General features: G+C 36.2%; 1 protein-coding gene across 2 annotated transcripts in view; it reads left to right on the top strand.

The window, feature by feature from the left end:
* The window catches only part of UACA (uveal autoantigen with coiled-coil domains and ankyrin repeats), a 119,937-nt gene that overhangs the window by 45,683 nt on the left and 58,297 nt on the right, over positions 1 to 15,957 (top strand). The window contains exons 1-2 of one of the 2 annotated variants that reach the window (XM_036274197.1): positions 10,972 to 11,030; positions 13,084 to 13,217. In XM_036274197.1, the coding sequence (XP_036130090.1) occupies positions 10,992 to 11,030; positions 13,084 to 13,217 (173 nt within the window). In that variant the 5' untranslated portion in view covers positions 10,972 to 10,991. Of the gene's footprint in view, positions 1 to 10,971; positions 11,031 to 13,083; positions 13,218 to 15,957 lie in introns of those variants that run through there. The other variant, XM_036274187.1, reaches the window with a different exon arrangement.

Below are 15,957 nucleotides of genomic sequence, written 5' to 3'. Positions count from 1 at the left end.
AACTTGAAATAGAGCAATGTTGGCGGGCATGGAGCTGAGCAGGTAGAATTGAATAATGAGGAGGCGAAATCACCAGGATTTTGTGATAGAGGACCAAGAAGAGAAAAGATTGATTTCTAGGTTTCTCTCTTGTACAACTAGACGGATCATGGTATCATTTGCTGTGTTGGTGAAAGTTGGAAAAGGATCAGATTTCAGGAGGAAGAACATGATTTGGGTTTGGGACATGGAGATACTTTTAGGACACTAAAGAAGAACTGTCAAGAAGGTAATTGAATACATTTACCTGGAGCTTAAAGAAGCCTGGGTTGCAGATTGTGAGTCATTTGTGTATAGATTTTAACTGACATGTCATGAATATGAAGTGCTTTGTAAACCATAAATGACTACAACTTGTGTTTGTAGTTTCATAATTTGTGGTGCTATTTCAAACCTGGTAATTTTCTACTAATTTTTTACTAGGTGTTTTAGTCATTTTTTGTACAGAACTTTTCTGATTTTCTCTTTCGAAGTACTTATATACCTTAGACATAACTATCATGGTATTATTGCAGTGTATTATGATTATGTGCTTGTGTGTGTGTGTGTGTACATGTCTGCTTTGTTTCCTATGGTATATCCAGCACCCAAAATATGGCATGGCACTTTCAAATGATCATACGTATTTGCATGTTGAATGAAGTATTTCTATTCCTTTACACGTAGATGCTCAGTAAATATTTTTAATGTTTTTTTCTTTTTTATTGTTTAGAGAGAGAGGAAGAAGAGAAAGAGATAGAAACATCGATGAGAGAGAACATTGATTGGCTGCCTCCTGCATGCCCCCCACTAGGGATTTGGCCCACCATCTGGGCATGTACCCTCACCCGGAATTGACCCAGCGATTTCTTGGTGCATGGGTCGATGCTCAACCACTGAGCCACACCAGCTGGGTGATGCTCAGTAAATTTTTATTGAACACGTAAATTATCCAATTTGCAATTATTACTTATATTATAAACATTATATAAAATACAAAACTCTCACCCTAGCCAGTTTGGCTCAGCGGTTAGAGCGTCGGCCTGTGGTCCAGAGAGACCCAGGTTCAGTTCCCACTAAGGGCACGTACCTCGGTTGTATTTTGTCCCCTGCCCCGGTTGGGATCATGTGGGTGGCGACCACTCGATGTGTCTCTCTCACATCGATGTTTCTCTCTCTCTCTCTCTCTCTCTCTCTCTCTCCCTCCCTCCCTCCCACTCTATCTGAACAAAAAATGTCCTCCGGTGAGGATAAAAACAACAACAAACTTTTAAGTTATTTCCTTTATGTTGATTTAGAGTTTAAAGTTAACATCCAGTATGGTCTACCTAGTGAAATAAGTGCTTTGTGTTAAAATGCTATATTTATTCTCTAGAAACAGTTGTATTTCGACTCTTACCATAGGTACTTCGGCTTGCTGCATTCTGAGTTTGATGAATATCTCCTTTTCGAAGTAATGCAGTGCCCTAGTCTAGAAATGTACTCATTATAATATATGGTATACATTAATGTGCCTTAAAAATCTTACTGCTTCTTTTTAGAATGCTTTCATTTGCTATCTTGGGACTTATCTCATAAGTATATAACTGTTGACTCACATAGATATATTGAAATGGCAGTAGCTTCGTTTTAATCCAGAGAAAACTGAGCACATCCTGTGCTGCATTTCCTGCCATATTAATGAATCAGTGAAGGGCCTTGGTGATCAGCATGTAATGTAGTTTAAAACTGTATTCATCAACCAGATTTAAGGGACCATGTATCAGAAGTGCATGAACTATACAGAATGTGAAAGAATAGTTTAGTATAATCCCAGATGAATCTGTAACTCAGTTTTAACAGTTATTAACCTATGGCTAACCTTACTTCATCTATACCCTGACCCACTTGATTGTTTTTTTAAAAACTGTTAATTCATATTAATCATGCTAATAATACTGTGAGAGATTACATTTCTTTTATTTCATAGTTTTTATTTTTAATTGTGGTAAAAAACATACATTTTGCCATTTTTTAAAGTGTACAGTTCAGTAGTGTTAACTATGTTCACATTGTTGTGTGATTGATTACCAGAGTTTTTTCATCTTGTGAATCTCAAATGCTATACCCATTAAACAACAACTCTCCCCATTTCCCTCTTTTCCTAGCCCCTAGTAACCACCATTCTACCATTCTACTTTTTTTTTAATCCTCATCCAAGGATACTTTTTCCATTGATTTTATAGAGACAGTGGAAGGAGGGAAGAGAGGTAGGGAGGGAGAGAAGGAGAGAGAGACAGAGAGAGAGAGAGAGAGAGAGAGAGAGAAACACCCATGTGAGAGAAACATGTTGATTGGTTGCCTCCTGCACACCCCCCAACCAGGGCCAGGGATTGAATCTGCAGTCTAGGTACATGTACTTGACTGTGAATCGAACCCATGACCCTTTGGTACAGGGGCTGATGCTCTTGGTGGTTACCAAGCATCACTGGAAAGGACCTACTTTTTGTTTCAATGAATTTGACTATTAGTGGAATCATACAGTATTTTTCTTTTGGGAACTGGTTTATTTCACTGTCCTCAAATTAATTCATCTCTGTCATGTGACAGAATGTCCTTCCTTTTTTATGGTTGAATGATATTTCATTGCATGTATATACTATATTTTGTTTATTCATTCATCCATTAACAGACATTTTGGGATGTTTCTAGTTTGTGATTATTGTGAATATGTTGCTATGAACCTGAATGTGCATATACCTCTTTGAGACCCTGCTTTCAATTCTTTCAGACGTATACCCCAAAGAGGGATTGCTGAATCATATGGTAATTATAGTTTTAATTTTTTGAGGAACTGCCATCCTGTTTCTCCTAGTGGTTGCACCATTTTTCACCCCCACCAACAGTGCATGAGGGTTCCAGTTTCTCCACACCCTTGTCAATACTTAATATATATATATATTTTGTAGTAGCCATCCTAATGGGTGTGAAAAGATAACTCACTAGATTTTGATTTGCATTTTTTTGTTGTTGTTTATCCTCACCGAGGACATTTTTCCATTTTTTGTTCAGATAGAGTGGGAGGGAGAGAGAAGAAGAAGAGAGAGAGAGAAACATCAACGTGAAAGGGACACATCGAGTGGCTGCCACCTGCATGACCAACCAGGGCCGGGGACAAACTGCAACCAAGGTACGCACCCTTAGTGGGAACCGAACCCGGGTCTCTCTGGACTACAGGCTGACGCTCTAACTGCTTAGCCAAACCAGCCAGGGCAATGATTTGCATTTTTGTAATGATTAATAGTGTTAAGCATATTTTTATATGCTTGTTGGTCATTTGATTGTCATCTTTGAAGAAATGTCTATTCAAGTCCTTTGTTCATTTTCTAATTGGGTTATTTGTTTCCTTGTCATTGAGTTGTTGGTGTTCATTATATACTTTGCATACTAGCCCTTTATTAGACATATGATTTACACATATTTTCTCCCATTCCATAGGTTGCCTTTTTACTGTGTTAATGATATCTTTTGATGTGCAGAAAATTTGAAGTTTAATATTGTCCCATTTGCCTATTTTTGCTTTTGTTGCCTGTGATTTTGGTGTCATCTCTAAGCAATCATTGTAAAATTCAATGTCATGAAGCTTTTACCTGTTATTTTCTTTTAGGAGTTTTATAATTGTAACTTAAATTTAGGTCTTTAATTATTTTGAATTAAAATTGATCTTTATTGTTAAAAGTATTACAGAATCCCCCTTTTTCCGTACTCCCTCCCACCCCCAGGCCTTCAGTGCACTATTGTCTGTGTCCATAGGTTATGCATATGTGCATATAAATTCTTTGGTTAATCTCTTCCTCCTGCCAATCCCCTTCCCTCTCAGATTCATCAGTCTGTTCCATGCTTCCATGTCTCTGGATCTATTGTTAGTCAGTTTATTTTGTTTTTAAGATTCCACATATAAGTGAGATCTCTCTGATGATTAGTGACTTTGAGCATTTTTTCATATGTCTATTGGCCATCTGTGTGTCCTTTTTGGAGAAGTGTCTATTTAGGTCCTTTGCCCATTTGTTAATTGGATTGTTTGTCTTCCTTTTGTTAAATTGTGTGAGTTCTTTATATATTTGAAAATAAACCCCTTCTCAGATGTATTATTGGCAAATATGTTCTCCCATACAGTGGAATCCCTTTCTCATTTTGTTGGTTTCTTGTACCGTGCAGAAGCCTTTCATTTTGATGTAGCCCAGTTGTTTATTTTTTCCTGTGTTTCTTCTGCCCTAGGCAATGTATTGGTGAAAATTCTGCTACATGAGATGTCTGAGATTTTGCTTCCTGTGGTTTCTTCTAGGATTTTTGTGGTTTCATGACTTATATTTAAATCTTTTATTCATTCTGAGTTTATTCTTGTGTATGGTGTAAGTTGATGGTCTAGTTTCATTTTTTGCATGTACCTGTCTTAATTTTTCCAACCCCATTTATTGAAGAGACTGCCCTTTACTTTACCGTATGCTTTTGCCTCCTTTGTCAAATATTAATTGAGCGTAAGCCCTGTACTCAAAAAACCACAGGATATTGAAAAAACAATAAAGGAAGATACAGACCAGTGGAAGCATATATTGTGTTCATGGATTGGAAGAATTAACATCATTAAAATGTCCATACTACTCAAAGCAATCTATAGATTCAGTGCTAAAATACCAATGGCATATTTCACAGATCTAGAACAAATACCCCAGAAATGTATATGGAATCAAAAAATACCCTGAATAGCCACAGCAATCTTTAGAAAGAAGAACAAAAAGTAGGTGAGATCACAATACTGGATATCAAATTATACTACAAAGCCACTGTAATCAAAACAGCCTGATACTGGCACAAGAACAGGCATAAAGATCAATGGAACAGAACAGAGAACCCAGAAATTGGCCTAAGCCATTATGCTCATTTTGAATTATTTTTGTATATGGTGTAAGATAACTTCACTCTTTTGTATGTGGATATCCAGTTTCCCCAGCACCATATGTTGAAGAGACTGTCTTCCCCCATTGAGTGGCTTTAGTACTTTTGTTGAAAATCATTTGACCATACATATGAGGGTTTACTGTGGGCTCTCTATTCTAGTTCATTGGTCTGTCTTTATGCCAGTGCTATACTGTTTTAATTACTGTGCCTTTGTAATATGTTTTGAAGTCAGAAAGTGTGAGACATCCAACTTTGTTTTTCTTTTTCAAGATTATTTGGCTATTTGGGGTTTCTTGAGATTCAATATAAATTTTAGTGTGATTTTTCTATTTCTGCAAAAATATGAAAAATGGAATTTTGATAGGGATTGTGTTGAATCTGTGGATGACGTTGGGTAGTATTGACATATTAACAATATCAAATCTTCTAATCCGTGAACACAGATGTCTTTCCATTTATTTGTATCTTCTCTAATTTCTTTCAGTAGTGTTTTGTAGTTTCAGTGTACAAGTCTTTCACCTTCTTGGTTAGTTTTATTTCTAATTATTTGTTCCTTTTGATGTAAGTGAAATTGTTTTCTTAATTTTATTTTTGGATTGTTCATTGTAAGCATATGGAAACACAATTGATTTTTGTGTGTTGATTTTGTATCCTATAACTTTACTGAATTTATTTATTAGTTCTAACAGGTTTTGTTTTTTTTTAATGTGGAATTTCTAGGTTTTGCTACATACATATAAGATCAGGTTATCTGCTAAAAGATAGTTTTACTTCTTCCTTTTCAAGGTTAAGTCTTCCAATATTATGTTGAATAAAAGTAGCCAGAGGAGGCATCCTTATCTTGTTTCTGACCTTAGAGAAAAAGTTTTCAGTCTTTCACTACTGAATATGATTTTAGTGGTGTGCTCTTCATATATGGCCTTTATTAAGTTGAGATTGTTTTCTTCTATTTCTTGTTAGTTGAGTGCTTTTTAATAATGAAAGATGTTGAATCTTTATCTTCTTATAACATCAGGATACACATTACTAGACCAGATCAAAGTGGTGGCTGACGGATATGTTTTCATAGACCACATGTTACACCACAACATGGAATTGGTGCCCTAAACCATACACCCCAAGAATAGTATGTGAGTGGACCTATTTCTTCAATTTCCCCATCAGCATCCCATGATGAAAAGGTGGTTATGATAAATTAAGTGTGGAAATAGATTTATTCACATGCTGATGCCTTTATTTATACTTTAAATCTGGAGGATAATCTTCACTCTTCATAACATCATCCCCAAAGCTTCCTTTTCAGGCAGACTGAGGAAAATTTCTGGGTGTCCTGAACTATTAAGTACAGAGGTATAGCCTGCGTAGGTCCTGCCACATACCCACATCGAAGTCCATCTCCTCCACATTATCCCAGTATAAGCTTGCCTGCTGGTGCTGATGAAATCCTCTGTCGTGGGGAGAGACATGTGAAGTGAAGAAAGGAGTAGAAGAGGAACAATCCTTCATGGTGCCTGAGAAAACATCAATCACATTGCTTTTGAGTTCTCATCTTCCTCAACACACAGACACAGTTCCCTTTCTCCCTTTCCACAAACTACGAGAGAGGGGACACACACAAAAGGTAGCCCCTTTGAGAGAGACTCCTGGCATGAGTGGATTCCAGGATCCTCCAGTGTCAGACTCTGCCCCTAATTTTGGGGTGATGTCACCTCTCAGATACCAGGACATGGGTAGAGCATACTGCACCCAGAGATCACACAGAGTTATAACTCAAATCCAACTCTGTGTGGAGCACTTTCCCATGGCACACAGTCTCAGACTAAAGACACACCCCAAGACATACCAGAGATGGTGTTATTGGAATGGTTTCTTAGAAACAGCTACACTTTTGCAACCCAGGAGCAAGCATGGACAGAAACATATTGGCAATCTGTGCACACACCTTTGATTCCCATGTGAGGACACAGGGAACAAGGTTGACCCCCCTTCAAGTCCTGACAGTCTTTCTGCAGAAAAGATAGGTGCTCGGCTAACTAGGGCAGCATACAACACCTTCCAAGTCTTGGGGAAATTTCTGATGATGAGATATCAAAGTGTAAAGAATGGGTGAAAAATGAACTTCAAAAAATAAAAGTGCACTGTGGTTTACTGGGTTGAATGGTGTCCCTCCAAAATTGTCCACATAGAAATACAGAATGAGATCTTATTTGAATATCGGGTTTTTGAAGATAGTATTACTTAAGAAGAGGTTGTACTGGGGTGGGGTGGGCTCAGAATCAACTGATGTCATTATAGGAAATGGGTTATTAGGAGCTACATAGACACACTGAGAGGAAAGAAGGGCTTGGGAAGACGGAGAGGGAAATTGGAGTGATGTGGCCACAAGCCAAGGAGTGCTAAGGATTATGCAACCACCAAAAGCTGGAAGAGGCAGGAAGGACCCTCCCCAGAGGACTTCAGAGGAAACCTGGTCCCAATGCACTCAGAAGTCACCACAGAGCTAAAACTAAAGTCCTGTTGTGCTCAGCACATGGCTCAGAAGTCTCAGACTAATGTTACACACGTTGACACCTTGATCTGAGATTTCTGCACTCCAGAATGAGAGAGAATACATTTCTGCTGGTTTAAGTAACCCTGTCTGTGGTACATTTTTAGGTCAGCCCTAGGAAACTAATTAACATGGTGTTGAGAAATAAGGCTACACGTGTTTATATGATATATTTAAAAGGTTTAGCTAATGTTTAAAAAAAATTTTTTTTCTTTATTGATTTTAGAAAGAGAGGAAGGGAGAGGGAGAGAGAGATGGAAACATCGATGAGAGAGAATATCAACTGGCTGCCTCCTGCATACCCCCCACTGGAGCTAGGGCCCACAACTTGGGCATGTACCCTGCTTGGGAATCGAACCAGAATCCTCTTGGTGCATGGGCCGACCCTCGACCACTGAGCCACACCTGCCAGGTATAGCTAATGTTCTTTTGGTCATTCTTTCTAGAGCTCACCACCTTGGGAAGAGCATTAGGAGATAAAGGAGTTGGCCCTATGTGAAACCAGCCATAGAGCTGCATATGCAAGGCAAATATGGTTCTGTTTCTCCCACATTCTAAATTTGTATTGTCTCCACCTGGGCTATGGGGTAAAGATGATGCTAATAATCAAATTACACAATGTACTTGAATAAAGAAGATATGGTACATATATACAATGGACCATTACTTGGCCCTGAAAAAAAAAATGAAATCTTACCATTTGTGAAAGCATGGATGAACCTAGAGGGTACTTTGGTAAGTGACATAAGTCAGTCAGTCAAAGAAAGACCAAATACCAAGAGATTTCACTTATATGTGGAATTTAAGAAACAAAATAAACAAACAAAACAGAAACAGATTCATGGATACAGAGAACAGACAGAAAACTGTCAGAGGGGAGGGTTTGGAGGATGGGAGAGAAGGGTGAAGGGATTAAGCAATGAAAAAAGACTCTTGGACAGAAACAACAGTATGGTGATTGCCAGAGGGAAGGGGGGGCATAGAAGGTAAAGGGTAATCAATGGTGACAGAAGGAGAATTGACCTGGGATTGTAAACACACAATGCAATATACAAATAATGTATTGTAGAATTGTATGCCTGAAACCTGTATAATTTATTAGGCAACGTCACCCAAATAAATTTAATTTAAAAAAAAAAAAGATGTTGAATCATGTCTAATGCGTTTCCTATAATTGAGATGATCATTATGTGATTTTTGTTTTTAATTCTGTTAATGTGTTGTATTACACTGCAGTTTTTATATGCTGTAAATCCCATTTGGTCATGGTGTATAATGGTTTTAATGTGCTGTTGAATTTGAAGCAAATATTAGACATGGGCAGTAAGCTAATAAACAGATAAACCTATGATATAATGGCAGATACTGATAAGCATTATGAAGAAAAGTAAAACAGGGCAGGAAGGTAAAGGACAGCAGGAGTCGAGTGGGGCTGGGGCTATTTAGATACAGAGGTTTGAAAAGCCTGAGAAAGTGACATTTGAGAAAAACCTGAATGAAGGTGAAGGAAGAACTTTAAAGGCACAGGGGACAGGAAAGGTAGGAATTTACCTGGAGTTCTTGGGAAATATGTGGGAAGGAGGGTGTGAGAGTAGGAAAGGAGATTAAGTTACAGAGGCTGGGGAGGCTCAGGACATCTGCAGTACAGGAGGGCACGTAAATCCTGTCTCCTGAGCCTTAGCATGGACGGCTCCTTATATGGCTTTGAATATGTGTTACAGGTTTCTCCTTTTCTTTTTATTTCCTTTGCCTTTGCTGTCCTATTTCTAGAAGGAATGTGCTTGCTTTGTTAACCAAAGGACAGACCCTGAGTTCTATTCCAGATTTCCTTTGAAGAAGGATGAAATACAGTGGGTGGAGACTCTGGGTCCAGCCAAGAATTCATTGTGATGTCTAATGTGATTTGAGAAAAAAACAAATCATTGTTTCTGAAATAATGCATTATGGTCTATGACCTTATATAGTTTATAATTAGATTATGTGCCTAATATTTTAAATTTAAATAGTAGGAAATGGATTTCTTGATGAAGTTCATAACAATTTTTAACTGGCAGCATGGTCTATAGTATAGCAGTTAACTCCTTCATAAAAACATTTGTGTTGGAATGTTTCATATTCCTATGAAACACTTTTCCAAATCTGTGTTTTTGGAGGAAGTATAAATTATTCTCATGCTGTTACAGTAACTAGAAGGTAAAAACACCCTGGAGCTTGCAGATGTTTGTTGTGGTCCTTGATAATGTAAGGAATGTTGGTACAAATATGCTAAACATTATCGGGAATGTGGAGAAATTATCTGCTTTGTCCCCAAATGGAGTTTTATTTACAGTCTAGCTCAGTGTTTAATACACATTTACCTCCTTTAGTGTTTAATCAGTTTGTTTTTTTTAATCCCTGAATCCTGATAATTTGAGTTTCCACTGATAAAATGTTTATTTGTCATATCAGGCAGGGCTCTAAACTTGGAAATTAAGAGGACTGAGTTAAATTTAAAATTTGTTGAAAAGTATTCATCATGATGCCGTCTATTTAATGTCTTGGCAGTGCCTCTGGCTCTTCTCATTTAACATGTTAGGAGACAGGCTGGCAGCAGTTGTAAACTGAAACCTGGTTGTGTGCAGGAGAGTGACAGAGGTAGGAAAGAAAATGGACAAAATTTGAAAGTGTTACTGTGTGTGTGTGTGTGTTTCCTTAAATTAAAGTGTGACACATTCACTTAAAATAGAATTTTATATTCTGTTTATTAAGGCTATTATAAGTTCACAATAAGTGATCTTAGGACAAGCTGATTTTAAATATTATTTTGTAGAATAACCACATTTGACTCTTAACAATATTGTCATAATGTCATGCAAGTTGTTTTGATATAGTAAACATGTTTTACAATATGTTTAAGTCACTTGTCCCCCAGTAGACCTGAAATTTATTACTCAGAGGAGAAGCATGCATTTACAGTATATTCTTAGCTGCTGCTTTCTGTCACTCAGCTGTCAAGTCCTATGGAATCTAAAATAGACCTGACCAATGGGAGAGAGCCTCCACACTGTTTACGGAGTATTCGGATGTGAACAGTTTTATCATGCACTGCAGTGTCTGTGTTGCAGTGTTGAGGCAGCAGGATGCAGAGTGCACTTCAAATTTTCCACCGGAGTCCCTGAAAGGGACAGCTTTGAAGGACAGTTTCTAAAGAATAAGAAATACAAGTTACAGTACCTGACTTGGGGCTGCTCTTATTCAAGTTCTGCACAGCAAAGAAGATAATTTTCGAGCGTTATGAAGGCGGAGAAGGATCCCGAAGATGAAGAAAATATCGTTAGAGATCCAAGCTAAGTGCAGCACAGCAGGAGGATTGTAGAACAGGAAGAGTCATAAAGAGGGACGAGTCACTGGTTAGGAGCTTTTCTGTCGGCTTACTTTGTGAGCTACAGAGATTTGTAACTTAATGCGACGTAGTTTGCCTTTAGCAACAAGAAACTAAATCCTGTCTATGATGAACTGTTGGTTTTCTTGTGCTCCTAAGAACAAAGTAGGTATCCCTGTAGTCCAGTGAACAGAAGATTCTCTGTTAGGTTTTCTGAACTCTGTTTTTAGGAATTTTGGTTTCTTTGTCTCATATTCTTTCTGATTTATTTGATTAACAGATTGGAGTTAGTAATACAACACAAAAGTTCTTGTTACTTTTTCTAGGTTTAAAAAGTACATAATAGAATCTTAATAATTGAGCAGTAATTTTGTTACCTGACATTGGAGCAAAATGGAAAACTGTGCTTGGTGGAGTAAAAGTGAGAATCACATGATAATATGAGACTCTAATCACCTTTAGTTATCTTTCAAAAAGGCTTTTGGATTTTACCATTTTTTAGTGTTTTAAGTAACTCCTTTCTCCACGAGCAAATTTACTTGGAAATAAATTTGAGACTGTTTTAACTGCAAGGATAAATTAATCAATTTAGATTGTATTTGTGTGACTTAATCCCTTTGGTATTTGAAAAAGTTTCCTCAGCCTACATCTACTACCACTCTCCAGTTTAAAGTCAGTAAACTGTTTTCTTTTAAAGCTAAAGAAAGCAGGTACCTAAAATATAGTTTAGACTTTGAGCCAATAGGTAGGGCTCTCTCTACTCATAGTTGTCAGTTTGAATTTTTGAAGTTAGAAGGAAGTGGGTTCATCTCCAAATTTGATGAGTTTCGAGACCATTCTGATGTCTTTGTAGGTACTTGAACCAAATTCTATTGATATATTACATTTCAGGAGTGGGTTAAATTTTAATGTATTCATATTTAATTTTCATATTTATTTTTCACTTGAAATATTTAATAAATACATTGCTTATTTAGCCAGAAAATTGGTGTATTTTTTTCCTTTTGCTTTGGAGGGGGTAGGACATAAAATAATGATACTGGTCAAACATTTAGAGGATAGGCTTCATATAAGTGATTCATTTTTCCCCCTAGAAATTTATTACGGTATTTATGGACATAGGAATTGCTCTGTCAAGTTAAAAATATGTACTTTTTTTTGCTCTAGAAATAATACTGGACTTAACACAAAATTTAACAATAAGTTAACTTTATAATATTTTAAAAGACTCAAATAATATATATTTTAGCTCTGGGTTCTACACGTCTGCTTACTAAGAGAAGATCCAAGTTATTGGCTTCAGAATGTCTTGATGAATGTGTTTTCTCCAATCAAAGCTAAAGATAGCCTTGATACAATTAAAATGTGTTTTAAAAATTGCCTTTGCTAATCCTTATAAATATATGTGCGCTGAGTTTTTGTTAAAATTAAAAATCTTTTTAAAAACAATATATTTTGAATGTAAATAAGAAGGAAGAAAATGAAAGTCACCTGTAATCTACTATTAATCTATTAAGATTTTACGTAGTTGCTATTTCAGGGTCCTTGTTAAAGTTTTTTCTATGTAGAAGTTTTTTTTATCCTAATATAAGCATAATGAATTGCTTTCTTTATTGCGTGTGTGTGTAATTTGCCTCCATAATTATATTTCCAGCAGTACTTTTTAAACACGTTTGGAAGGAATTTTTTAAATGTGTGCAAAATTCCGCTGCATGTAAGGGTTTTGAGATATAACCAGAACCAAATCTGAAAGCATGAGTTAGAGAAGAGGAAAAGCACACTGACTTTGGAAATCATGAGAAGTCATGGTTGGGCTTGGCCACTTAAATCATTTAATATTCCTGGAGCCTTGACTTTCCTCATCTGTTAATCGGGGGTGATAATTTTAGTTTACTAGGTTGTTTGAGTGATTCATGCCTGGCATAGGGTAGGTGTTCAACAATTATTAATTTTCTTTCTTTGTTCTGAAGGCAAAGACAATAAAACAAAGAACATGAGAAACATGCTTTTTCTCAAAAGTCTAATTTAAAATATTTCTTGGCTATCATGTGTTTTGGAAAGGTTCTCTGTGAAATTAGCACAGCAGGGAGAAGGACATTTGGGATGCAATTGGAAACAGTGATATATTATGCATTGCTGCTTTTCCTTTTTTCTTTAGAAATTCTTACTAGTATAGTACATACAGTATACTATGTTTACTATTTTTTTAATTTTTTAGCATGCAGCAGATTGGAACAAATATGATGACCGATTGATGAAAGCAGCAGAAAGGGGAGATGTAGAAAAAGTGTCCTCAATCCTTGCCAAAAAGGGGGTCAATCCAGGCAAGCTAGATGTGGAAGGCAGATCTGTGTAAGTATTACTGATGACAATTTCCTAAAGGGAATTTGGGAAGACTCTTGGGATACAAATGAAGTTTGTGAATTGTGGTTATCAGTTTTTTAAATTAAGAAGTCTTTATCAAAACTCACATTATAAAATCTTTCGAACGTCACTTTTAAACATTCTGGACTAATGATTGTTCCCAATTTGGAAGATTTCCAAGCTAGAGAGAGAATATCAAAGTACTGCTAGTGGTCTAGTTCTTTATGTCCTGTGGCAAACCACAGTCTGCATTATTTAGTGCATTTCCTCTATAAGCTTTTTTGTATTCCTTATCATATTTAATTCTCCCAGTGGCCCTCTAGAAGAAGTAGGAAAAGTTTACAGAGCTGAGATATGAAACCAAGTTTTCTGTCTTGAAAGAGTTCTGTAAATTGCACTGCCTTTTCCTCACAACCCCCAGTTCATTTGTATATTTGTGTAAATGAGAATTAAATTTATTTTAAATGAGAATGATTATAGCAGAAAGGGAGGAAAAATAACTTGTGTGCTTAGGGAGACATAGGTAATGGTCCTATCCTTTGTTTTTGTGTTACTGAAGACTACTGGCTTGCTTACATGTTTATCTTTTCTCCTCACCCCACCCCCACCAGTCTTCTTCATTTTCCTTCCTGTTTAGAATGAGGATCAGTTGAGCTAAAGGGTAAGCTCAAGGTTCTGTTACTATCATCTATAATTATAGCAGTTACAACCAAATCTGGGAAACCTTCCAAAGTTAGAGGTGAAAAGTCTCATTTCCTGAAATTCCTCTCAGTCTTGTACTTGCATGAATTTATTTAGAATATCATGACTGGAAACCAGATACTAAATATAGAGGTGAATACTAAGAACTGAAGAGTTAATTCTTGATGTGGGTCACTACCCTAGAATGCTTAGATATTTGAGAATAGTAAAAATAAAGCATGACTTAAACATTAAATAGTTTTCAAGAATAATAAAGTTTGAAGTTCCAATTTTTCTATACTGTTTTAATTTTATCAAGTAGACAATTTGATAGCTACAGAAACATTGGTTATTTTGAGCCCTGCTCCTATTTTGGCTAAATTTTAAGTTATTTATAGAACTCACAGTATAAATAGTGAAAACGTAAAATTTAAAAGTGACTTTGGCCCTGCTGATGTGGCTCAGTGGATTGAATGTCAGCCCATGGACTGAGAGGTCCCTGTTTGATTCCCAGTTGGGGCGCATGCCCAGGTTTTTATCTCGATCCCCAGTGGGGGTTGTGGAGGAGGCAGCCAATCGATGTTTCTCTTTCACATCAATGTTTCTGTCTCTTCCTTCCTCTCTCTAAAAAAATCAATAAAAACATATTAAAAAAAATAAAAGTGACTTTGTTTTTCATTTTCTTTCTTTCCAAATACCAAGATGTTAAAAGATGAAGGGAATCTTTTTGTGATTGAAATCTTCACTGAAACCTTTCTTCAGTTCTGCCCATCCATACTTGCAGTGTTTTGAATGAATGGTTGCTTGAGGTTTTGTTCAGATTTTTTTGATCTAGGTCAGTTTTGAGTGAAGTTATTTGTATTAGTGATCAGAATTATAAAACTGTGGTATAATTTGATGAACTATGAACTTTATTTTGTGAAATATTGAGTATTTGAGGTTTTCAGTATAGGAAAAAGAATTCTCTCTGAGGTTTATAGGATGAAATATTTTACTTTTGTTACTCATACACAAACTCTATTCTTAATTAAAGCATTTTATATTAAATCAAATATGCAACCTGTTACAAACATATTTTCTGTATTATCTAAAATTATAAAAATAATTTTATTTTGGATAATTGGAGGGTTTTAATTTGTAAATTTAAGACAAAAGCAACACGTGCTTCTTGATCTCAGTCCAGTTTTAAAAACGAATTGTTTGAAGCCTGGTCATTAGTCACAGCAAGGATCTATTTTCTTCCTATTCACTTTTCTCTTAGGTTGTAGTCCTTTGTCATTGAAAAATGGGGCAGATTAACCCCTTAGCATTTGGAGAGCTATGGATTCCAATTCCCACCTCCCCAAACCCTTTAACTGTCAGAAGTGCTGTTCAGCTTCTCAGCAGTTTTCTCTGGGATCAGCAGTTGCCCCTAGCCAAAAATGGCCTCAAACACCAAACTCCTCTTTCTGAGACTCTGTCCTTCCCTGCATCTTGGCCTCGTAATTTTTCACTATCTTGTTAGTTCACTGATGACTTAAAACATATGTCTTATATTTTATGCACCTTTTCTAGTTGTCCTCAGGGATAGGGATTATCCAAATTATCTGCATTTTCATTATGGAAGTAGAAATATAAGTCTTATTTAAAAAAGAAAATATACTGACTTAATTTTTGTAATGCAGTTTTTGTTTTTGTTTTTGTTTTTCCAAAATTTCCTTTACAACTCTTTGCATACAATTTAATGATTACTCTATCTTCTTTCTGACACACATCTATTTACAGCAAGCACACCAGCATCAATAGTGCACTGTGGATTGTTGTGATTTCTGCCCTTTAGTACATCATTAGTGTATAATGTTGATTTAATTTGAAGAAAGAAGTCTTCCAAATTTGGTGAGCTAAGAAATGAAAACAAGCAAACAAAAAATATCTCTGAGATTTTTGGGAGAATAAAAACCTGTGCTTGAAGAAAATGACTATTCCTCAAAAGGTTCTAATGGTTCATCGCATTGTATAATTCCCTCAATCTTATAGCATTTTAATTCTAGTATAAGGATAACATATC

Source organism: Molossus molossus, unplaced genomic scaffold (genome assembly GCF_014108415.1).
Source record: "Molossus molossus isolate mMolMol1 unplaced genomic scaffold, mMolMol1.p scaffold_m16_p_1, whole genome shotgun sequence".
NCBI lineage: Eukaryota > Metazoa > Chordata > Mammalia > Chiroptera > Molossidae > Molossus > Molossus molossus.
The sequence above is the reverse complement of the archived record's forward strand: the minus strand, read 5'-3'. Positions and strand labels throughout refer to the sequence as shown.